Source organism: Synchiropus splendidus, chromosome 19 (assembly GCF_027744825.2).
Source record: "Synchiropus splendidus isolate RoL2022-P1 chromosome 19, RoL_Sspl_1.0, whole genome shotgun sequence".
Lineage (NCBI taxonomy): Eukaryota > Metazoa > Chordata > Actinopteri > Syngnathiformes > Callionymidae > Synchiropus > Synchiropus splendidus.
In genome coordinates this window covers 6,988,948-7,013,606 of record NC_071352.1, presented here as the reverse complement: position 1 = coordinate 7,013,606, position 24,659 = coordinate 6,988,948, and the positions used below count along the sequence as shown (strand labels likewise).

Genomic DNA, 24,659 nt, shown 5'->3' with positions numbered 1-24,659 from the left:
TGATACTGTTTGTACATGCACATGCATATTAACACAATTGTTACAGGCATAAAGGTGCAGCCAAAATTACAGCGTTTAAGTTCAGCCAGCAGAGGTCAGTACCATGGTGTCAAACATGTATATTTTACATAATTTCCACCTGACTGCATGAGATATGATGTATGTCTAAGGAAGGTGCAAGGGCTAATAACAGTAGAAAAAGAGAAAATCATATCCTTTGTGGCTTCATTTATTATGTTTGTCTTGAAGCTCAAACTTATATTCACTTTGATATGTGATTTTTTGTATACATTTATCATTTCAGGTACAATGAATTGATGTCACTTATTATTGCTGCTGTTAGAAAGTGGCATCAGAGTTGGAAGATGTCAGTTGTATTATCACTTCGGGGTCATGAAATATAACATCCAACTAGTCTCACTTTTGGACTCCTAAAATGACTAACTGTGATCCAATCCCAAAATAAATTTTGGGATATATTATACATATTGTATTAATATTTATGATGTCAGAGGACGAAAGACAGTTTCAACCTTATAATGTAGGAGTTTAAGTACAATTTTATATATATATATATATATATATATATATATATATATATATATATATATATATATATTTGCCTGAAAGCAGCATCACTTTAAGTTCCCAACACACACATGAATTTTAAGTTCTCTATTAGCACCGTTTTGATAAAGCAACATGTTTGACCCTGTTTGGCCCCCAGGCCTTTGGTTTGGCACAACAGACCTCGACATAATTGTACGTACCTTGCTTGAGCAACAGTGAAGTTTGTTTAAATAAACCAGGTTCCCAAAATGTGACCATCAAATTCATCCAATTCTAAAACTGTCTATCGTCACTTGCCGTAGCTGTCACATGACCTTGAATAGGGTTTTTTTACTGTGACATATTTTCGGATTTCTGTTTGCATTGCTTTTGTTTCTTAATGTATGTATAATGTAGATTTTGCCACCATGGTTTTCTGATATATGGTTCTCGGAAACTGAGGCAGAATTTGGACTAGCGGTGGTGTCAGACTGTAGACTCACTATTCTATGTTCACGGTCTCCTCACACTGCAACACTGCTACTTGATCATTTTTTAACTCTCAGACAGACTTCAGCACGACAGCAGAAGAGACAAACGCCAAAAAAAGTTTTGTTTACGTTCCTTGCTATCAAGGGTCACGGATAAAATTCTGAAAATAATAATAAAAATCACATGTTCCTTAATTCATTTATGTCATTTATAGCCTCGTGATGCACCGGGTCCTGCGAGGAAACATCGGGACAGAGAGAGAATTCGGGTTCACTGAAAGCTTTTCTGGACCTGGTTCAAAAAGTGCTGACATGGCAAGACTAAACATCATGCAGAACAGTTGAAAGATCTGCACATGTGCGAGCCCCTCACCCCTCACACCCCCCCTCTGCCACCCTGAGATTAGCCACACACTGGGAGAGCTGCTACATTTAAACCTCTGTGAAACACACACACTCTCATGCCAAACCATTGAAGAGGTACGTAGAGTTTTGGTGACTTTTGAGGTTTTCGTCTTAAAACCTTCGTTTAATCTAAAATGAAATATCGAGATGAATTTGAATTGAATATGATGGAGGCAAGTCACACTGGCGGCAGGTGTGTTGCTGACCTGTATAAAGTGACAGCATCATTAATGTGAAATGAAATTCAAAACACAATATTGAGCATAATTTTCCCGTCTCTAAATGAACTTGAAAAGGGAACGAGACTCCTTGATCGGACTCGGGTCAAAGGTGAAGCTCTTTAGCCGAACAGCTAACAGAGGGTTTCGAGGGTGCGTTTTGTTTTCCTCCACACAACTCATGGCACATTTCAGAAGGAAAAGGGCGCAGAGACGTGTGACAGCAGCATGACTTCATCCGTGACATCATGTCTTTTAGTCATTGAAGAGGTTGATGAATTATATTGTTAAACTTCACAGAGGGACATGACGGACACTTACTTCAGTTCTCGTGCTGAAGAAACAAAAAACAAGACATTTTTCTGTACCAACTCTGTTCACGTGTAAACAGCAGATTCATCTCATCAAACTTCACTATTCACTGTCGCGAATGAAGCAAATAAACCGACAGATTTTGGCAGCGCACTGTATGATTTCATACATGATGGATGTCATTTAAATTCGTATTGCATGGAGAGCGAAAGAAGCGCCTGTTGCACATCTTCAGATAAATAACTCTGTTGATAAGTTAAACAAATAACCTCTAGATATTGGCTTAAGTTGGAGTTGGATAATAGACAAAATCTAAAATATGTTTTAATTTTGTTATAAAGCTTCCTCTCCCCAATGTATATTTATGTATGTTGCCTCCATCTTGATCTCTTAGGGTCACATGACTGGGTCACATAAAAGCAGACTTTAAAAAACACAGTTGAGTCACAAAAATTAAACAATTTCTCTCTGTGGATTTGAAGGTTTTCTCATTCCTGCATCACTGCTGTTGCTGTGTGTGTGTTGACAGAGCTCCTTCATGCTACTCGCACCTGCTGCCTGATGTGCACATTGCACTTACAATTTCTTTACACTCATTATATACCAAAGATACTTGGAGAAAAATAACATTAAAATCACAATTTATCTGAAAATGTGGGGGTTGGTGGAGGTTTGCGCTGTGCCAGTACCTTTCTAGTTTTCCCATTTATATTCATCTATATAAATAATCCATCCTCTTATGTATCCCCCGACCTCATATTTATGAAGAGAATTCCACATTACACTTTTTTCCTATAGAATTTATTTCCGCATCCTTATTTATTTATATTCTGGACATCATTTACTAATATTGATTTCCTTGTTGCTGTTTATTAATTTATACTTTTTCCCCCCTCATATTCTGTTAATCCCACTTTTTTTCACCACATTTATTTGCATATATTATCGCCTTCGTTCTACATAAAATACTTTGATCCATGTTTCCACAGAAATTGGCTGTCATATTTCCACATTTACGCCCTTGAATAGATCAATAAATATCTGGGGTGGCTCAGTCATTGTCCCATTAGTGACAGCGTGCTACGTCCCAAACTGCTTTTAAAGTGATGCGTCCCGTCGGGGACATGATATATGAGCTCAAAATGATTCGCAATTAATCTTCCTGCACCGTTATGCAAGACTCAGCAGTGCTGATGGAAAAATAAGGTCCATATATCAGAGCGGATCCGTCTGAGCAGCACCATTTGGATTGTGTTGTGTTGAAAATGAGCTATAATTCAGCTCTGGCGTTTGTTCCCGGCGGTTGTTGAATGCAAGAAGGAGAAAAAAAGTGTCAGAAAATCTTTTTATTTTCTTCCAAATACTCTTACTCATTTCATGGCAAGTGCAAACCCTGTTAACCAAGTGTGAGCTGATGTTAACACGGAGGAGAGCCGGCTCCGCGGTGTCAGGGCCGTGATGAGACCCGGTCCATTGGATGACATCTTTAATTCCCGCACACACGCACCTCGGCGGGTGAACCCGTATTGTTTTGTCCTCTGACAAAAGATTCGGTTACATAATGAACATCCATATCAAAGGCTGGATGAAGGCGAGACTGGCGGCGCTCCAAGAACCTCAGAACCGGCCAAAACCACATGGGAGAAGAAACTCTTCTTGGCTTTTTTTTTTCTCTCCTCCACTGCTCTTTGCTCTATGTCACGCCGCAAAGCATATCAAGTTTGATACGATGGACATGTGTTGCTGATCACAAATGTGTTACGCAAATATTGAAACGGTCACCGAATATGTTGCGGTCTCCGTCCGACCCAGTTTGGCCCGAAAAGGGCGACATGCCAAACTGGAGTGCAGCGCAAACGCATTCCTGTATAAGAATAAGAAGCTGAACGGTACTGCAGGCGCGCGCAGCAGCCGGGTGAAGGACCAACGTTCCCAGAGAGTCCGCTCACACGCCAACACCGCCACAGTCAAACCTCATCGTCCTGCTGTCCTCTTCACACCTCCTGCCAACCAGTGATTCCACTGTCTGTCTACCTGAGGCTGTCCAGGCTTCTGTCAACTTTCTCCTCATCCTGCTTCTTTTCACACTGCCTTTTTTTATTTGTCTCCTTTTTTTTTGTCATTACTTTCTCCTTTTACTTCTGTTGTGAAAAAAAAAATGTGGCAAATGTTCCCTCCCACACTCCACATTCCAGCAGGGATCCCACATGCTGGTGGCTCCGGCTCGCTCTCCTCTGTCTGCTGATAGAAGAGTTTGAAGGAGGGTGAGGGGGAGAGTGGATGCCAAGTGGGGGTCACTTTATGAATATGTATCAGCTAGATTCACTTGTTCGGTCTTATGCTGGAGATTCTCTCAGGGAGGGAAACTGGGCGACACAAGAGGAACGTCCAGAGAATCCAGACCAAGAGTTTTCCGAATCAGGATTTAAGCTAGCGACAGGGGACACCCTGGACAGCTCTCCTACACAGAGAATGGCGCTTCTGCGCTGCCAACTGGAGATTGGATGACGCTCAAATATCAAAGACTTTGCTTCAACCGTATAAAATAAATGACTTTTAGCACACAAGGAACATCTTATGCAGCATTGTAAGACAATGAACTCCTACTGTAAATGAAGGTGCTCACTCACAGCAGATGAAATTCTAATCCTGCAGCAGTCAAAACAAAAATAACATAAAAAATATGGTCATATATATTTCTTAAAAGAATAGCTCATGTACAGCCAAACCCTTTCTAGGACCGTGTCGTCGGCCATTACAATGGCGGATAGAGGAACAAAGTGTCCTTTTTCGTTTCTCTTGTGCTTTTATTTTGTTATTTCCTCTGTGTTGTTTCCTTTTCCTTCTCTCTCTTCAGCTTCACGCCAGCGCAGCCGGATCCCATTCCGCTGATCAGATTTCACTGATTTCTACGCCTGAGTTGTAGTCTGCGCTGCCAGATGGTTGCTTCGCGTCCTCACGGTAAACACTCTCTCGACCCTCCGTTCTCTCATGCTCCGTTGTTGTATTTCTAAATTCTGTGTGTGCACGATCGTCTTTCTGCCACCTCCTTGGTTTGTTCTCCTCGCTCAGTTTTCTATTTCTCTCTCCTTCTCCTTGCTTTCCTCTCGTCATAGTTATTTCCTTGTGTGTGTGTAGAACCACCACTGAGCGTGTTCTGTTATTTGGGCCTCGTGAGTTAATTTCCGAGTGCGTTTGCCTTGTCCCCGTTAGTTAGGCTTCATTATAATTCGCCTCTTTTCTGTTTCAGGATTTTCCCCCGCCCTCGAGTGCATTTTCCGTCCCGTGTTCTGGTGTCTGCGTCCTTGGTTCTCCATTCCTGTTCGTCTTTTGTGTTCTCACGCAACTGTTAATAAACCTTGTTAAATCTAACCTCGATCTCCAGAGTCTTCTGTCAGCCTGCAACAATCCAGCAACTGGGTCTGATTCAATAGACAGCCAAGACAGAAAGAGCTGAGCTAAAAGGCAAACCTGATTGGAGACATTATGTCTCTGCATTCTACCATGAGAGCGGGATAAGGCTAGGAAGTCTGGGCATCATTGCCTCGACTGCTGCCCCATGCTGAGCGGTAGTTCAAGAGCTCACATCAATGGTTTCATTCCTAATAAAAGGGCCAATGAATTTAACTTATTTTAGTACTGAAAACATGGCAAGGAGGTGCATTTTAATCACAGAATCCAAATCTTATCTTTAATTTTTTGTACTGAAGCGGAAAAAAAAGATCTGTCATGAAACCTGGGATTCCCGGACCCAAATGCTGAGCCGCGGAGGTTCAAAAACTCACAATAGGACTGTAACAAAAGGCTTAAAGAGGAGGAAGTAGGCGCACGGACAATCTGACACCACAGACTGGAATCAGGAAGCTCATGAAGAACTGCACTGGTGAGGTCACTGGTTCCAGCAGGTTGGCAGTACCCGTCACACCATTGGGAAGGATGGCCAAAATAAAAGCACAAACGAAGCAGAAGATGACAAGATCATTTTCCCCATTTAAGTTGAATATTTTATCGTCCACAGACTGACCTGGGGACGGCTGCTTGAGGTGCATTCAATGGCTCCATGCATTTGGACATCACACATCAAGAGCCTCCATAAATGCAAGACATGCTCCAACATAGTAGTACTTCAATCTCCTCGCACTGTGATATGTTCATGAACGTCAAATGGCATGCAGTTGTCCATGTTGTTACATGAGAGTCATTTCAGAGTCGCTTAGTCCATGGAAAATATATCACATTCAAGTTAATATACATATTTATTTTTTTCTGTTATTTTGTTTGCAGCACAAAATGAACTGTGTGAATAGAGGCATTTTTGTTTTGATATATTTATTTTTATTATTTCCATTTCTACAGTGTTGATTTTGTTGTTGCTTTGTCTGTCTTTAATGTTTAACGTTTGCATGTTGCTGCAACAACCAAAATTTCCCCATTGGGCGAAGAATAAAGTCAATATAATCTAATCTACAGTAATATAATATAATATAATATAATATAATATAATATAATATATCATGAACATGAAAACAAAAAAGCAGACTCGTTCTTTCGCTTTCACACTTTCATTCATTCTCTATTATTGTTATTATTATTAGTAGTATTCTTCTTGTTATTATTACTACACACTTCAGGTCTACATTTAAGATCCATAATTGTGAATGGAAATAAAGACACTCAACATACTCAACATAACACTGGTGTGTGTGTCCTTCAGTGCTACACGCTCAAACAATCTACTACCTTTTCAGGACGACTCGGAGCCAAAAAAGAAGCCAGTACTTTGCTGATAATGGCAACATGAATAGCTGTCAATCATCCGAACTGCTCTCCATCTCTCATATTCCTGATCGTAAATCTGGCGACCAGATGAGCGTAGAGACAGGAAGTGTGAAGACGGAAAGGTGAGGGAGATAAACTTTGATAAAGGAACGAGAAAGTGCCGTCGATGGAACGCGGCCACGGTTCAACAAAAGCAGAATCCTGCGACAATAAAAGCGCAGCCGCGGTTCCCCGTCAACAAATCTTCAAGCTGTGGAAAGAAGACGAGCAGCTATGTTGCCACCCCATTCACAATTCAGATGTGCCAAGAAAAAGTGAAAAGAAAGAACAACTGAAAAAAAAAACTGAAAGTGAAAGACTGTGGACAACTGTTCAGAGAAGAGAGAATATGACCAGATGTCAGTTTGTTGCTGTAATTTCTGATTTTTGGGATTTTATTTTTTGTTTTTTTAGATTCGCTAACACTCAATCTGGTGATTGAATACCGCACAAACCGCTTCTTCATCACTTCGATGTCAGCTTACAGTCTCCATCTTCTCATAAATAATTGCAGAGATTTGTGTGTCTTACTTCTATTTTTTTTTTTGGTTTGATAATTCAGAAAAATAGAAAGTTTCACTAGGAGAAAAAAAATACGGAAAAGCAAATTGACTCCATGTGACTTTCCGTACTGCATTAATCTCTTCCCATCTGGCGCAGGAGAAAGTCGAAACAGACACACTGAGAATTATTTGCAAATAGTTTTAGACCAAGGTCTGATTATCTTTTCGGTAAACAAACATGATCAATGTCTCCACCAGGAGAGATTTAATACAGCAGGAATTTCTTTCTTCCTGCCCGACTGAAGCAGCAGCATTTAGATTCCAGTATGGCGAGAGGCTTTGTTTACTAAACCCCTTTGATGCTGGCAGATACGCTTTAATCCCTGAAGCACAAACAACATGAGTCTACAGCGCTGTGCTTTGGATTATAACTCCAGCGATATGATGCTTCATTAAAAGTGTAGCAAGAAATATGAGAGGAGATTTGACACGCTGAGATGAAGCTGTGAAAGACAGCAACTATTTGGTGGTGGGGTCAGGACTGCAGACTGCACTCGGTCTGGCCCTCTATCTAGTTTTGGTGCTCTCCCACCATTATCATGTCTTGTTGTTTTGAAAGCTGAAGCTGAACTACCGGATTTCAGATATTTGTAACAGAATTAACTGTTGTGTTCGAGACGCGGAGTGGGGCCCAAGCGCAGGAATGGAAGAATTACTGGAAGCAGATAGCAGGTCAAATACAATAGTTTAATAAATAATACAAAATATACAACAAAAATCGTCACCGAAACAGGAGATGAAAACAGAAAATTAAATCCAAAGCCTCACCGAACCGGGAACCACAACGGAATAACTCCAAACAAAAACCAAGCTTTTTGTTTGGGCATTCATTCTCATCGAACCGGGAGTCTGTAAAAGGGAGGAACACGCACAATGAACAATGAAACACAGGATAAACTATCGAGGTCGTCAAAGCGAACGCACAGGTAAAAAGTAACAACAACTAAAACAACAAACAAACAACAACAAAAGAGAAAACCAGGAAGCTGTGAGGAGCAGAGAGACAAAGGAAAGGCAAAATACCAAACTCAGAGCACCAGTGTGCCACAAACAGCAAGGAAGGAGGGAGAAACAATACGGGCATCAAGGTACAAAATAATGACATTAACTACTGTAAATTCCGGACTATAATCCGCTCCTTTTTTTCTCATGATGTGAACCCTGAGGTTTATACAATCACGCGGCTAATATATGGATTTTAACAAGCAAACAAGCTTTGTGCTGCTAAAATATTGAGCCATGTCGCATCGAACTGTGAAAATGACAGTTGTTTTATTTACCTTGAAACGATCAAAACGCTCTGTTTTCGCAGCTCTGCGGTGGAACTTTGGACACGCCGGCAAAAACAGTGCATTTTGATCGTTTTAATGTAAAGAAAAATGTTTTAATTTAATTATGTTGGCGGCATGATTGGAGTACAGAACATTGCCGAGTTTGTTTTGATGCATGACATTCGTGATCCTCGGGTACGGGTACGCGTTCTACGCCGTATACAGCACCGCTGCACCCGCGGCTATTATCGAAACAAATGAAATGGAAACAAAACAAAACCAATTTTCCCTCTTCAATTTTGCGAGGGCATCTCATACAGTCGTGAATTTACGGTGCAACATTTTCCACCAGTGTTCTCCTGCCTTGACTGTAAGTTTGAAAAATGGCTTCACGCAAATCGGTCCAAATGACCCTCTTCCACTCACCACCCGTCTCCTCTGAGTATTCTGCTGCGCCTGCCTCGCTTGCTCACTTCTCTCCCTCTGCTCTGACGAAGAAAGCGACCGCACTTCCACAGGCCCGTCAATGTCTCATCCCTTAAATCTGACCCAGACACACCACTAAGTCTTTTTCAACATGTCCAGATCCAAATGCTTTTACGGTTCACCGTGTCTGTCTACCTTCTTCCACACCAATGTTTGCCCACAGGAACTAACTTACGTAAGCAGCTGGACACTGAAGGGTCATCTCAATGGATCCTGCATATATTTGCTTTTGGCAGTGCTTTTTTTGTGCCGTGTCAAAGCAACAGGAAGTGAAATTGGACATGTCTGCCAACCTGATTTGCTTCTCTTCGACCGACACAGGGCACTTCCTTATTCAGCTAAATTAGCAAGTCAAAACCTCACCGAAACTTCGTCATGCAATAATTAGTATCTTTCCATGTAGGTGGCGCTGTAGTAATATGTATGCTAATAACATATGGATAACTGAGTCCAGTCATTGACCGAACAAAACAGTCTGTTGTGAATACTCCAGCTTGTGCGTGGAGTTTGGAATGGGAGGTCGATCTCAGTGGGGGATTACGCCTCGCCGCCCACCGCTGCTGAATCTTATGGACATGCTTTCTCTATAGGAATCTCTGAAATAAGGGGCAGACCACGGAATTACATTGTTTAATCCCAACCTAAATATAGATATCGGGAGTCGCCCATTAGCAAGGATGCGCATCAGCACCTCTATTTCCAATGCTCATGCCAAGGATAGGAACTCCAAGTAAGGGTCGCAACATCATTAGCAAGAGTCGCAACCATAGCAAGAGAAGAAGTAAAAGTGTATGGATTGAGAGCCTTGGTGATGCCCCCATTCTGTGACCAATTGGTGGACTGAGTGTCCAAATGGTGCAAGGAAAAGGAAGACGATACCATCCAACTGGAGCCACAACGGAACATCTTTTAACATTGAGGTTACATTCCAGAGTGAGGGTTAAACGCTAGGTAAGACCACTTTGTTTTCCACGTAAGCATCCCGGAAGTAACGTCTTGTTGCAATAAAGGGCAACAGAATGGACGTTCCCGTACTGTGATGGAAATGCGCCTTAGCTACAGCCGGACTCTTCTCAAGGAAGGAGCTGGTTGATATGGACAATGGGTACATGCCAGTGTTCCCATACCATTGTTATGTAGCTCATCTGGTTGCCTTGTTTTGTGGTATGTTGCGGTGATAGGATCCTGTGTCTCTCTTAGCTGGAGTCAATATTTCCCTGGATATTGAGGACGATAAATGATGGGGGTTTTGTCATTTTCAGCCTGGGAACAACTTCCTTACGTCAGAGCATGCAAAGGACAAAATTTGGTAGACCTCAATAAAACCCTCGTGACTTGGCTGCAAAACTGCCTTTTAAAACTGGATGAAGTCAGATGGGAGGGAGCGTAAGAGAATTGCGAGGTGAAGAACTTGATGTCACAAATGTTTGAGTCAAACTGGACTGATTAAGAGGCAGGAAACAGCCACACTCTCCTTCCACTTCATTTCCCTTGCAAATCCGTTTGACATTCTTGTTTGTCTTTTTAAGTTCACCACTACTTATTTTTCCCGGAATCATAGGGTGAGTCATTCGGGTGACTGTTAGATGGCGACTTATCATCACGTAGAACAAGGGTCGGGTGGTTGAAGCCCCATGTTGGCTATGATAGACAGCAGGTATTTTCTCTCTCCATTCCTTCTCCCCTGGAGAGGTGTGTTGAAGAAAGTTCCAAATTGAATTTGAATTTATAATATAATTCTACACGCAGAATTGTTATTTTACAGTCGCTCTTGGAGAGGACCAATCAGAATCCATGGACGCGTTCCAAGGAAACAGGACCCAAGCACCCTGAAGAGCCTTTTGCCTCACTTTTATACACTCCTGTTCTTTCTCAAGAGTTCCTCCTGAAAGTATTTGGCAAACACTGGTGAAAAAAAAAGGACTTTGAGGGAAGAAAAACAACAAGTTGTTCTTGAGCCACCCACACCCCATCTGCTGTGGTATTATCTTCTTTTATTATCTACACATTATGTGCGCAGATATGATTTCTCCAGCTTGGTCCACTCCGTATTGTGCTTGTTGTTCTTGTTGTTTTTGTTTGTGAGGCACTGTGATATGAGACGGCGAAAAGGGGGAAATATTCCCCCATGTGCATCTAATCGTCTATTCAGGAGCCTCTTAATGGCTTGTCAGTTCTCCTTGCCCTTCTATTTTCTGTCCAATTAATTCCTTTCTAGCTCTCCGGATAAAGGGACACAATGAGGCCTCTCCAGCGCATAATGATTCATTAAAATTCAGCAGCGCGGCCCGGGCACTTGGCTTCTCTGTGAGCTGGTTGGGGAAGGTTGCTTGGCATGCATGCCAGGACCAACGCTGGCATTCTCCTCACTGGACCGGCGGAGTGTCTCCTCATTCTTCTCCTGCCTTGTTTGGTGGACATTAATGACGTGTCACTTCTTGGTCACTAAACTAGAGATTTGAGAGGTTTCAGGAAAAGCGAAACAACGTTCTTTCAGAGTACCATATAAATACTGCTGTCCATGGTCGAAACCTGGAAGCAAGTAAATATCGGCTTCATGCCGATACATGTTCTCACGAATCTAAAGTTTTGCTTGAAAACTGATCCAGATTTTTTTTAAATAAATAAACATCGTGAAAGGGTCATGAACTGCATTGGTATTACAGCAGTACCTGTATTATACATGTTTATATCTTACCTTGTGCTTTAATAATAACATGTTTTTGTTGCATTTTTCCAATCTCCAAACCTCCAACTTTCCAAAGTTCACCCAAATGAATAGAAGTAATTCATGACTAAAGTGTGTTCTGCAACTGGACAGTACTTTTTTTTTTTTTATTATTATTTATTTTTTTTATTTTTTTTTTTAGTATTGGAGGGAATTGAATGCATCCTTGTGGTTACTTACATCAGCCTCTTTTGCCAGTGATGCCAACCTCATAAAATATTTTTGTCTCTGTTTTGCTAGAAAAAAAAAGCTTGTTGAACAACCTACCTTAAACACTCAGATCACATTGAGTGATCATAGGAATATGGTAAAAGAGGCTAAGAATAAGTAGTGGTGTGAATGATTTTGTGACAGTTATGACCACGTAAAATGACTAGGCTGACTAGGTTTGGCCCACGTGCCTTGAGTTTGACACAGTAATCATTAGTAGTTGCTATATGATATGCATCGTTTTAGATTTAAACACCGGAAATTGAGAGTATTTTTTCTGTAAACAAAACTGTTTGTGTAAACTAATATTTCAATATATTTTTTTGTTTTTTATTGAAACATAAATAACAGACACTTGAACACATTTGGCTTCATCCAAGATGTGCTGTGTGTTTTACATCAACCTTGGGCACAAAAATAAGGCGAGAAACATCCAGAAAAAGAAACACATTTTATTCTTTTTTAAAAAGAAAGGAAACGGCCAGAAGGTGGGTTAGCTGTGCATGTGAAACTCCGGTTAATTTTACAGCCTGCCTCGAAAATATACATCCTGAAAATATACAAAAAAAAAAAAGAAAAACTTGGACCAGTTGCTCTCAGCGGCAAAAACATCCAGCAGGCTGTAAGGAATGCTGTCTCATTAAGAAACCGCCACAACGGTGGTGCGTTTTTGTTAGTAAATCATCATCAATACTGACAGGAAAGATTAAAAGGCAATAAAAGCTGCGGCGATGAGTCGGCACTTTAAGGTGGGTGAGATTTAAATACTTAGTTGGGGGGTCGTATTTGCTGCCTGAGTAAGCTGCGCACCAACACGCACGCAGATACACGCATGCACCCATGCGTCCAGCTGACGTGTCACTCAGAGACGGTGGTGTTATTTTACTCCATTTCCTTTAACCCTCCGTCATGACTAATCGCAATTGGCCAAGCTTCGCTCCCAGGCACCTGTTCAGTCCCGCGCGATGCCCTGGTCCCACCTCGGAATGGTGTCGCTTCTGGAATTGTGTCTTTTGTAAGGAATGATAGCAGATGTCAAAAAGATAGAAAACCAAACGCACATCGTATGTGTGTACTAGAAAACTCAATAACACACACACACAAAAAAAAAAAAACATAAATACATAAGACTTTTGACACTTAAAAATTTAGTTAAGGTTGCGGTGAAGCTGTGACTAGTTAGTCCTTATTTTTGTACACGTAAATGAAGGAGAATTCCGATGTACAAGAGGATGCGAGTGACGTGTCCTCATGGAGGAGTTTGGCTCACCAATAACACATTTCTCTTCATGTAAAAAGTCTATACAAGTGTCATTGCAACAATATAACTTTGTATAAAATCAGCAGGCACTTCTTCTTTTTTTTTTGTTCCACCTTCAAATGGCAGGTTCGACTCCCTGCTGCTCGTTTTTCGTTAGTAGTGCATCGATCTGAAAGAGTTTCCGATTGTTCTCAAGGTCGTGACAAGGTGGTGTAGACGGGCTGGTCCCAGTTAGACGCGGTGGGGCTGTGAGTGGGCGCCATGGACAGGCTGTTGAGGATGGGGCTGCTGTAGGGCCGCCTGGAGGAGTGGAAATACGGGTACTGGTAGAGACTGGAGGGGTAGCTGGAGTACGGGTTGTAGTAGTTGGAGCTCTGCAGGTCAGTATAGTCACACTGGGATGTGGGGAAGGAGCCTGAGGCGGCTGAGGTAGCCGAGGTGGTGCATGCCTGGCTACTGTAGGAGCTGTAATCGGAGTGGGAGGGAGACCCGTGCGAACGCTCGCTGTAGTGGCTCGGGCTCAGCTGCTCTGTTTTGATATGGAGCCGGTGCTGACCCGCGTCGCTGGCGGACGGAGAAGCGGACGACATGTTGCCCTTGCGACTCCACGCCGATCCAGCTGCGTGGTTGTAAGAGGAAGTGTAAGAGCCAGTGTTGTGGCCGTGCTCTGAGGAACCGGAAGCGTGGCCGTTGAGCGGGAGGTACTGGTCGAACTCGTGCACGTCGAAGGTCTCCATGTTGCTGATGACATCCGTGCTGAGCTCAGAGATGTCCACGTTGCTGAAGTCGATGTTTTGCCTGTTGCTGTCGACCAGGCGACGGCCCTCGTGTTTAAGATCCTGCTTGAGGGCGTGATGCAGCTCTGTTTTGGGGGTTGTCGGAGGAGTGGGAGGACCATGTGGCTGCCCTGTAGAGGAGAGACATAGTTCAAGTTTAAATTGGAGTTAAAATATCCCTGTTTTCTACAGCGGCTTGTAATAGAGGAAACCAGTTAGGTAACAAAGATAGCCTTTTATTTTGAGGCTACTAGACGATTTATACAGAGAGATAAACCGCAGTTCCAAAGATTTGTGTCAGAATGAGAGGTGCTTTTCACCGCACCTGTGTGTTCAGGGTGATGGTGTCCGTTTGTCATGAGTCCTCCCATCCCAGGCTCAGCTTTGTACATATGGTGTGCCAACTCTGCCCCAGAGTCAGAGTCACTCTGGCCGGGCTTCACATTCTTCCGTCGCCTCGGTTGGTACTTGTAGTCCGGATGGTCTTTCTTGTGCTGAACTCGAAGCCTCTCTGCTTCGTCGACGAACGGCCTCTTTTCACTCTCAGAAAGCAGCCTATTATGAAACAATATACCTTTATAAGTATTTTGAGAAATCAGAACGATCAATCTCACAAGACAATATAATCATACACCAACATAAAATTAATATATATAGTTTCATAAATGCGTTTTCATATTAAGAACCAAAACTTTTTATTAAACTATTTTACGTCCATTAAACTCGGCAGTTAAGGATGTATTTTCACTTGTATTTAGATAAATGGCACATACCTCCTTTCCTGCCTTGGGATAACTGATTGTTTAGATTACAAATATACAAAAATGTTCCTACATTTTCTCGTGAACTAACTGGTGTTGAATATTAACGCACGGATTTGCGCCAAACTAAACTGTTTCCACAAGTTTGCTTTACATTTATTTATCACGCTACACACAAAATGAAAGCTGTTCATTGGAGATGGTTTTTATTTTAAAGTTTTTCTCACCGCCAGAGTTTGCCCAGAGTCTTGCTCAGCTCCGCGTTGTGCAGATGCGGGTACTGGTCCGCGAGCTTCCTGCGCGCCGCCTGAGCCCAGACCATGAAAGCGTTCATGGGTCGCTTGACGTGTGGCTTGCTCTTCATCGACCCGCTGCCCCTCACCGGCATCGGCACCAACGACCAGTCATATCCCTTCAGCACCTGCGACACTGCGTCCCGTATGCACGCCGGGAACCGCTCGTCATCCTCGGAGTCTAATTTCTTGCCCAAGCCGGCGAGCAAAGAGGCTGGACCGTCGGAGCCAGTGGGGGAGGACGGAGCATCGGAGTCGGACTCATCCTGGGACATGGAGCTGTTGGTCCCGGTCGGGCTGCACGGCTGCTCGCACTTGTCATGCTCCTCCGTCATTTTCAGCATCGTTACAGAGCAAGATCCCGAAGAAGGAGTGAATCTCAAAACACAAAAAACATCAATAACATCCGTCGGTTCAGTCCTCTGGGTTCGAGTCCCGCTCACTGCTCTGCCATGGAGGTGCAGCGTGACACTTGTCCTCCTCACTGTGCGCTGAGCCACACTGAGTCCACTACTTGAGCCGGACTTTTAAAACCCTCACTCCACCTTCCTCTCGCGATTGGCTGCGACAAAAGTCCTCCGCTGTCTATTGGCTGCGACATTCGCTTAAGTCTTGAATAATCTCACTGCTTATACATTCATTCATATACTTCCTCGCCTGTCCCAGCTAGTTGGGGCGAGAGGCAATTTTGGGGCGTCGATCAACCTGTTTGTTTTGGGAACTTTGGGAAGAAACTGCCTGGTGGAAACACTTGCGTAGGGATCAAACTTGCAACCTTCATTCTGAGAGGCCAACGTTTTTAGAAAAATATTATTATTTAATACATTAATATATAATTCATCTATCTGCTCCAGAACAGGGTCGTCCAAAGTATGGGTCGAGGGCCACCTGTGGCCGAGATCAGATCTCATATGGCCCCAGAACTGAAATGGTCCAAGGCATACTTGGACCATTTCAGTCAACTTCTCGCTTTGGTTACTGGAACACGCTGAGCTCGGCATAGACATCACTTCTGAAACGTACCAACAGACTCGACTTTCCGACACTCGTGATATAAGGGGTTGAGAATTACGGTACAGATTTTCATCGTAATTACAAACTTCGCATACAAACTACTTCCTGAAATCAGCGGACAAATACGTCAGCTGTGCGTTACAAAACCTGGGATCTTTTTAATGCGATGTGTAGAGTCAAGCCAGAATTTTGACGTTATGACGGAATTGCGATGTAGGTTTGGAATCCTGTTGTAAGTGAAGGACGTGATCTACACTAAAACTCCCTCAACTTTCAATCGCCACCTCAGATCAAATGAAACATAACTTCCACATCAGGGCAACGAACGAAATACAAATTCCGAAATACTGTCTGTCCATGATTTAGATTTTTTGTTACACCTAACTTAGATTCAGGAGCTGTTTACATGGAGACTGAATCTGTCACCATTTTGTGCTGGATGCTGTTTACACAACGACTGACTACTTTTGATAATGGGCTCCCATACTTGTGTAGCCGTACAACTTAACATGGCTCCTTAATATATAAAACACATGTACGTTACTGAAGCATCTGATGGCGTCAGAACCTTTCAACGAAAAACAGCACGACATCAATGTCCCGAACTGACAGTGCTAAACGATTCTAGCCAACCTCTGTGTCCCAAGTTCACTTTTGACTTCAGAAGTTAATTCGACGCAGAAGCCTCTTTTGATCCGCCATTCTCTTGTCATCGCTAACAATGTATCCCAAGTCGCACTGTACATAAATCAGATGGGAGAGGAGTGAATTACTGCGGTGGTTAAAGTGTCAATGGCATAAATGTGAGAAGATAAGTTGTGTTTCTGTATGAGAAGTTTGTTATAGCCTCTGTAAGAAGAAGCTAGAAAAGAAATTACTTTCTGACAACTGAGAAGTTTTGGTCCGGCTACAACTGTTGCAGTGCAGTATGGGACTTGAGTGGTGGGAGTGTGTTTTACCTGTGAGTCAATATATAACTTCAATGATTCGCTGTGTCGGCACTTTTCAAGGTCACTTGGTGTCACCCCACATTTGAACTTTCAAATGTCAGGTATTGCTAGAAACAAATATTCCCATTAACTTCATAGGCAGCGCCTGAGACAGTGTGTGTCGGGAGGAAGAGACTGAGGCTCCAACAGACCTTCTCCATCAGCCTGTATTGTGGGGAGAAGTCTGGCCAGGATTTGTGGGCGCTTGATTAAAAAAGGAAGAAACAACGCAACCACGCATGAACTCTGAGTGTCCTGGAGAATCAAGCAAGGTTTTAATTTGCCTGTTTTTGCAAGATGCATCTCAAAGACTCGGGTAATGATTTTCAGAAAGCACTCCTGGGTTTAAGCGACTTTGAGCCCACATGTAAATTACAGTCACTGGCTTCCAGTGCGGAATTAAATAATGCACACAGGAAGTCTGACCAGATTCCATGTGTTTTGCTTTATTAGAAAAACATATTGCGACCTCTGTAAACGCTTCCTCGCTGGTGAGATCGGTGTGGGTATAGGAGCAACGATCCGAGTCGTCGCGCTATAACATGACCACACACGTCGGTGCAGCGCTGTAAACCTGATGAACCAGGGAGACTGGCATGCCCTGACCCTCACCCAGACTGTCCCAACCGCTGCTTAACCGCACTTGGAACGCGCTCCTGAGCTGCAAACAATTTCCACCACATCAACCAGACCACGTCTATCTTTGGTTTCACACTCTCGCACAGAAAGCACTTAGTTAGGGAGAGTTTAGCCTGACAAATCCTAGATGAAGTCTTCTCTTATTCTTTAATATCTTTTATGTACTGAAGTACAACAGTACATTTTGTTTTATTCAAAATGGTCTTTCTCTTTTATGCTTCTTTTTCATTCGCGGCTTCCCATTTCCAGTAAAGTCGAGGGGTGGGCTTGTGGTCGCTCCAGATCGTCGTCCTACATGTATCGTGAAATTCGCAGGCGAATTAAGAGGACGATTTATGAGAACGTAGGATCAAAAAAAAGAAGACAATGTGGAAGGCTGAGCACGCCGCAAGTTTTATTCCGAACATATGGCGAGATGAGACGAAACGAGGGCGAGACGTACGGTGGAGTAAGAGAAAATATGGGGGGAAAACACACCCACCTTTTTGGGGTAGCTCCGACATGCAATACATCAGGGGCCGTGCGTGTGTGTTGAGCATTTACGCTGTCATATCAGCAGATAATAACCAGGGTTGCTTGCATGCAAATCCATTTTCATGAGAGGCTTTCAATCCTCCATGACCTGCTACCTAAACTGCATCCTTGTCGTGCTAATTCATGTGAGCACACAGAGCCGCTGAAGTCCAAACCGCTGCCTCGCAAAGTGGTTACGTGTCACAGAGAAAACACAGAAAATAATCTGGAAACACTTGAGCTCTTTTTATACTCCTGACATTAAAAACGAGCGTGGCGACGGGCCAAACACACCCTGAGACATTTGGACTAATTGTTTCCCTCAAGTCCCCAGCACTCCCCCTCCAAAGCGTTTAGGACTGCTCCCCTCGCTGCCCTGCTGCCACTCCCCTGCACCTCTCTGCGTGGACTAATAGGTTTAAATAAAACCTGCGATTGGTTCAGTAAAACCCTCATTATTGGGTTTTAATAGAACCAATTCAGGATAGCCGGGGGGGGTTGAGGGTCAATGGGAGGTCCTAACGTGGAGCAGCTGTTAAGAGAGACTGACTGAGGAAGAAGTAGACAGCCTGGAAAATACATTTGGGCAACATGGAAAACATCCATTGAGTTTGGAAGGGAAGTGACGACGGTGGAAAAGACTCAATAGAGCGCTGACCATGTCAGTGTCACTCCTGGGAGATGCACCAACATCTGTGGAATACTGTGCATTGTAGCATCATAATGGTCATAAGTAAAGCAAGTGTAATTCATAGTGTCCTGGTGTTTTAGGTCGACGAATACAACCCTGAAGGATGTTTCTGAAGACCTAGAAGGAGAGTTTCTGTGTAAACCAATGCTTAGCTGTGTCAGACTTCTGCAGGGGGATGGAGATGTTTGGCCCTTTCTCATGTTGAAGAAACAGATGACGTTTTGAATTGATAAAACTATATGGCAAAAAAGAAAAAAATCACGAGTTATTCCAAATCTGGAAGTATCTTTACATTATTATTATTATTATTATTATTATTATTATTATTATTATTATTATTATTATTATTATTAACAATAATAATAAGAAAAAAATAATTTTCAATATCTAGATTATCTTATTATTATTTATTATTATTTTGATATTTTTGTTGATGGACAATTTTTTTATCAAATGGTTTTATAGAATCGCTTCTACATGAAGTGTACTTACTTTCATTGTTAACGTAATTGTTGACTATAAATAGGGAGATCCACTGTGCCCTTGATGCTTTGCTGATCCTCCCTGGTGGTCTCCGCCTGTCGCCCCGAGTAGCTTGGAATGGCCTCTGTGACCCCATAATGGGATTGAGGGTCAGAAACTGAAGGCATGACTGTAAATATGTCCAACTATTTACTGAAGTGTGTTTATTTTTACATGCAACTCTTAAGACAGACATAGAAAAACAGTGTTTTTCATCACAAGTTGCAACACTGTTTTCATTTATTCATCCATTCATTCATTTACAACGGCATCTTCCTTTGATCAAAACTATCATCGTGTATTTACTGTACGAAAAAGGGGGGGTAAAAAAGGAGCTAAAAAGTGTTGTCGTACCTTAGAACTTAATGAGTCTTTGTGTGAAATGAATCTAGATGATATGATTGATGTGTTTGGACAGGATCATTTATAAACCACTGGAACGATGATTCCTGAAATGGATGGAATTCACCAATTAGCCGCCCAGGTCTGCAGCCCCAGCTCTGACTGTTTATGAGCAGCAGTTAGCCTGCGTCTCCAGTCTGTCTGCAACCTCTAATTGAAATACAACACTGAAAATCATATTAGAACACCTGCTGTTAGAGTTTGGCCACAGCTGAGTGTGATCTGCAGGCGTTGTTACACATAATATCATGTTATGGCTTTGTAATTATTTCCATAGCTGGGTAGCTGGGGGTCAACTCACTGCGCTGCTAAAGAAGCGGGTGCCTATTCCTAGTCACTTTTCTGCTTAGTTTTTGGAGGAGGAATAGTGAAGTCCCGTCGTCATCCTTCACTAGAACTTCTCCTGCTGTCTGAGCGGAACCCTATAAACACCCAGTGAAAACAGAACGGCTACATTATCCAGAGATTAGCACTGCAAACCGCTCTCTGATCTGCTGTCAAAACAGGTTGCCTGACATGTCATCGCAGCAGGAACGTAGCTGCCGGCCGTGTCTTCTCGTCCAGGCTGAGCGAGGGATGACCTGCGAGGGCGCGGCGGACAGCAAAACACAAAGAGGATTAGCGCGACTTTGCTTTGACTTTATACCGAAAGCCAGTGTGAAACTTGTGACACGACTAGTTTTAATTTCTCCTGCTGCTCTGATGTTGTTTTCTCCACTGGAGCTGTGAAAAAGGGAAGCATTCGTTTCCACCGCTTTCTCTCAAAAGGCGTCTCCACTTCACTATTTCCAACTTCAACTTTGCAGCCTGGAGGTAAACAAGCAGTTTCCAGTCTTTTCAGGTGTGAGGTCACACAAATTTCAGTATGTTTGCGCGACGTTTATTGCCTTGTTTTGGACTGGAAGGTGGAACCACGATGCAGGTCACATGTCGTGGGAGACCGTGGTCATTTCCTGAGCCTTTTAAAAGGGGTGGGGTGGGGGGTGAGAGGGAAGGAGACCACGGAAGTACTTGTAGCATCTGGAACATAAAGGGGCTTTTCATTGGACACAATGTCTGAACTTTTTATTCAAAGAGTCATTCTCACAAAGATGCTTCATGATATTCATCACACTTTCAAGTTCACATAGTTAGTCGCTTAACTGTCCATGCAGGGGCCTGACTCTGCTCGAGTCCTATTGTTTTGGGAGGTTAACGTTACAAACAAAAACTACAAACAAAAGACAAAACTATCTGCAGCATGCCCACTAAAGTGTCAGTCTGCTGGAGGCATTCCAGCTACACAATCTCCTCTCCTCAAGTGGTGACGGCTGTCGATCATCCATTCATGATATCAGCCTTCCATTCAGAGTTTTATTTATTTATTATGTGTTTGTTGTTGTTGTTTTACCTGTTATGTTTTGGTTTGTTGCCCGATCATACTGCTGTGGGACTGTTTTGATGCTCATTGTGCAGGTACTTTTTTTGTTTGTTGAACTTCTGGTTGCATCTTCAATTTTAGCTTTTAAAAATGAAGACCAAACTTCTGAAACTTATTTACTCACTGCATCTGTAGGACTCAACATTATAACATAACATAACATAACATAACATAACATAACATAACATAACATAGCACAACATAACACAACACAACACAACACAACACAACACAACACAACATAACATAATTAAAACGATAATTTATATATATCCATTTGTGTGCGAATTTATAAATAAAAATGTTCCCCTCTCACAGTGTAAAAATCTCTTATGCAAATAAGTATTAAGTAGGTGAGCTCACTCTCGATCCTATTCCTTCATTTCAAACCCAAAACAGGGCGTTTCCTTGCTGATGCCAGACTAGATTATTAGGTTCAATTTGCTGCCCAGTAAATCCAGTCTGGTTCGGACATGTGTTGTGTGAACTAACAGCCATCCAGCTGCACCCAACGCTGATTGGAAATCCACTTAACTGAAATGTGTCCCACAAATATTAATCATTTCCAAATGAGCAACATTCTCATGGTTCACGTAACAAACCTGCCATCTCTCATTGCCGTAATTAACGCCAGGAAAAACACTGGCGAGGATCAGAGTTTGTCTATGAGACCAGAGATAAATTGTTACCAGTTTTCATCAGACACAATGACCCCGGCCCCTCAGCCGTGCAGCCGAACACACAGGTACCATGTATTTATGATGGCAGTAAAGCAGGCTGCTGTACTTAATCTTCCAATGACGTCTCTTTTCCTCCTTTGCCACCAGTGAGTCTGGGTTCAGACTGGGAGGGTGGCGTGCTGGAGACGGGATGCAGAAAAAAGGGAGGAAGGAGGGGGGTTGTTTTGGTAAAATCATATTCCGGCTGTGACTTTGAGATGGGAGAGATGGTTTAGAGTGTGGGGCGAAGCTGGAGAAGATGTGAGGGACATGTGGGACGTCCACAGGGGAGAATTCTGTCACGACACTTCCCACTGCTTGTCTCTCTACCTACACCGGAGCTGGGCAAAGTGCGGTCCGGGCCCGTGTTGCCTGTGTTTTTGCGGCCCTCATGAGGTCAGACTAAAACTATACAACTGATAAGTTGTCATTTTCTGCCATTTTTTAAATCCTGTTTCCGTTTTATCCAGTACTAGTTCAACAAACTAAGGAGAACAAACTAAGGAGGCGGCACAAAGAACATAAAGCACACATGGAATTTGGAATATAAACAGGAGCACGAGAGGATGGAAGGTCGAGAGAGAGTTTACCGTGAGGACGCGAAGCAACCATCTGGCAGCGCTGACTGGAACCTCGGTGTAGAAATCAGTAGAGTCTGATCAGCAGAATGGGATGCTGCGCTGCTGTGAAGGAACAGGAAATGACACGCAGGAACACAGGAAATAAGAAAATAAAAGCGCAAGAGAAACAAAACATGACAGGGCCAAGCACACCGGTGATGTAATCATGAATGTGTCCCAATAACCTTGTAATATTTCCTGTTAATAACCTTCATATTGCAAGTTGCATTAGGTACAAAGAGGACCAGAATGATATCCAACCCTAACACTTCCTCCATGCCCATAGGTGAAAGGTGTCTTCCATCGGTCAGTTGGAGGTTGAATTCAAACTGAAAATAACAGAAACAAGTGAAAGGCAAAGCTGAATAAGCTAATAAGTCTTTTATGCCAGGTTATCGAGGACTTATCCGCCATTACATCCATCTTCCCAGAGAAGAACTCAAAAGCAACAGCTAGCCTGTGGCATCTAAAGCTCTGCTCATGTTTGTATCTGACACAGCAGCACAGTGACCGGCGTACACCCCGGACAACCACCGCCCCTTTCCTTTTCTGTCCTCACTGTCCATCTTCCCTATTCGTCTCTCCTTCCTCTCCTGGTTGCAGTTGATTTCGGGAGCCTGGGGAAGATTACAAAGAGGCGCTTTGTGAGAGGATGCAGCTGCTGAAATCTGACTAGATCCAGCTGAAGAGAGAAGGGAGCAGGTGGGTCAACAACGCCACCCTGCCGTTCCCAGAATATCGGGCTGCAGCACCGCCCTCCACAACCTCCTGCATGCATGCACTAACTCATACAAAACAACAACTCATCATACACACAAACAAACAACTGAACGCAGGGCTTCTCTCCCACCCACTCGAACAAAGGCTCAGTCATGAGGGAACCACAAAATGATTCAGTCAATAACAGCCTTAGACAAGGACAAGAGGTGGTCAAGGGAACGGTAAGGCGACTCACATCCGGCTTCATCGCAAGTGTCAGAAGATAGAAGCTGGACAGGAATGAAAGGCCGGGAAGGAAGTTGTGTCAGTGAATCACCATCACTCCCTCAGAGAAAATAACCACAAAAAAAATGCAATTAATGACTGTAATTTGTAATTTATCATAAAGTTTTTAGACAACAAAAACATTAATTTTATGATGAATTTATGAATTCTTAAAGCACAGTGAAATATTGTAAAAATATCTTCATTTTTGTCCTGAATGAAAGCCCATGTTTCTGCACCATGTAACAGTACTCTGCGACAGGCAAGCCTTCAGTGTGGGAACACAAACCAGACTATAAATTCTTGGATTAACTTTGCATATGTTTTCTCGCCGCCATCATGTTCCATAGCTTTTTTGAATATCATGGGAGAGGTATGCTAATAGAATGCGAAGGCGTTGGGCAGAAGCTAGTGTTGTGGGCTTTGTCAAACATTCCTCTGCGACATTAAATGTGTTTCCTCCGTTCAAGTCTCCTGCATCTATAATGACGGTTTTGACGCACATTGCTCCGGCCAGCCCACGTCTTCCTACCGCTCCTCCGTCATGCGCGCAGTTATTTATCTTTCATAATAATGGCTCCTTGTCTCTTTGAACCGGCCGACATTACGATCAGCACCGGCTTTGAAAGGACCTACTGTTGCACCAGCTTTTTACATTGAAATAAAAGCGTCAGACTTCAAAGTAAAAAAACGTTTTGATGTTGAGTCATGGGGGCAGCAGTCTACGCTAAGAGGCGCAGTCTTCCTTGGACCTGTGAGACACCCTGAGAGGATCTAAGACCCCCCACTCTGAACTGTTGTTAGCCATTGATTTATGTTACGCCTGGAATCTTTGGGCTCTAGATGACTTCACCTTCTCATGTTTCGTCTGATCGGTCAAGTTGTCCTTTATTGTTGTGGTATCAGCGAGCGACTCGCCGCTCCAGTATTTATGTATCATCATTCGATCAGGCCTGTTCAATAGACTGGAATCATCATCCTGGTTTCCTCACTTGCTCAGATTA

At 43.0% G+C, this 24,659-nt stretch overlaps 1 protein-coding gene across 1 annotated transcript; it reads right to left on the bottom strand.

The window, feature by feature from the left end:
• Nucleotides 1-12,483: 12,483 nt before the first annotated feature.
• LOC128751153 (transcription factor Sox-8-like) lies at nucleotides 12,484-15,621 on the bottom strand. Its single transcript, XM_053851996.1, has 3 exons — nucleotides 15,077-15,621; nucleotides 14,414-14,643; nucleotides 12,484-14,219 (listed from the first exon to the last, which is right to left on the bottom strand). Exons 1-3 carry the CDS (start codon nucleotides 15,484-15,486, stop codon nucleotides 13,504-13,506), a joined length of 1,356 nt encoding a protein of 451 aa, XP_053707971.1. The 5' UTR covers nucleotides 15,487-15,621; the 3' UTR covers nucleotides 12,484-13,503.
• Nucleotides 15,622-24,659: the final 9,038 nt, after the last annotated feature.

Coding starts and splice junctions, on each gene's coding strand:
- LOC128751153 (XM_053851996.1), bottom strand. CDS start 15,486: ATGCTGAAAATGACGGAGGAGCATGACAAGTGCGAGCAGCCGTGCAGC. Junction 14,644..15,076: donor ACTCTGGGCAAACTCTGGCG/GTGAGAAAAACT, acceptor GTTTCATAATAG/GCTGCTTTCTGAGAGTGAAA. Junction 14,220..14,413: donor CCATCACCCTGAACACACAG/GTGCGGTGAAAA, acceptor TCTCCTCTACAG/GGCAGCCACATGGTCCTCCC.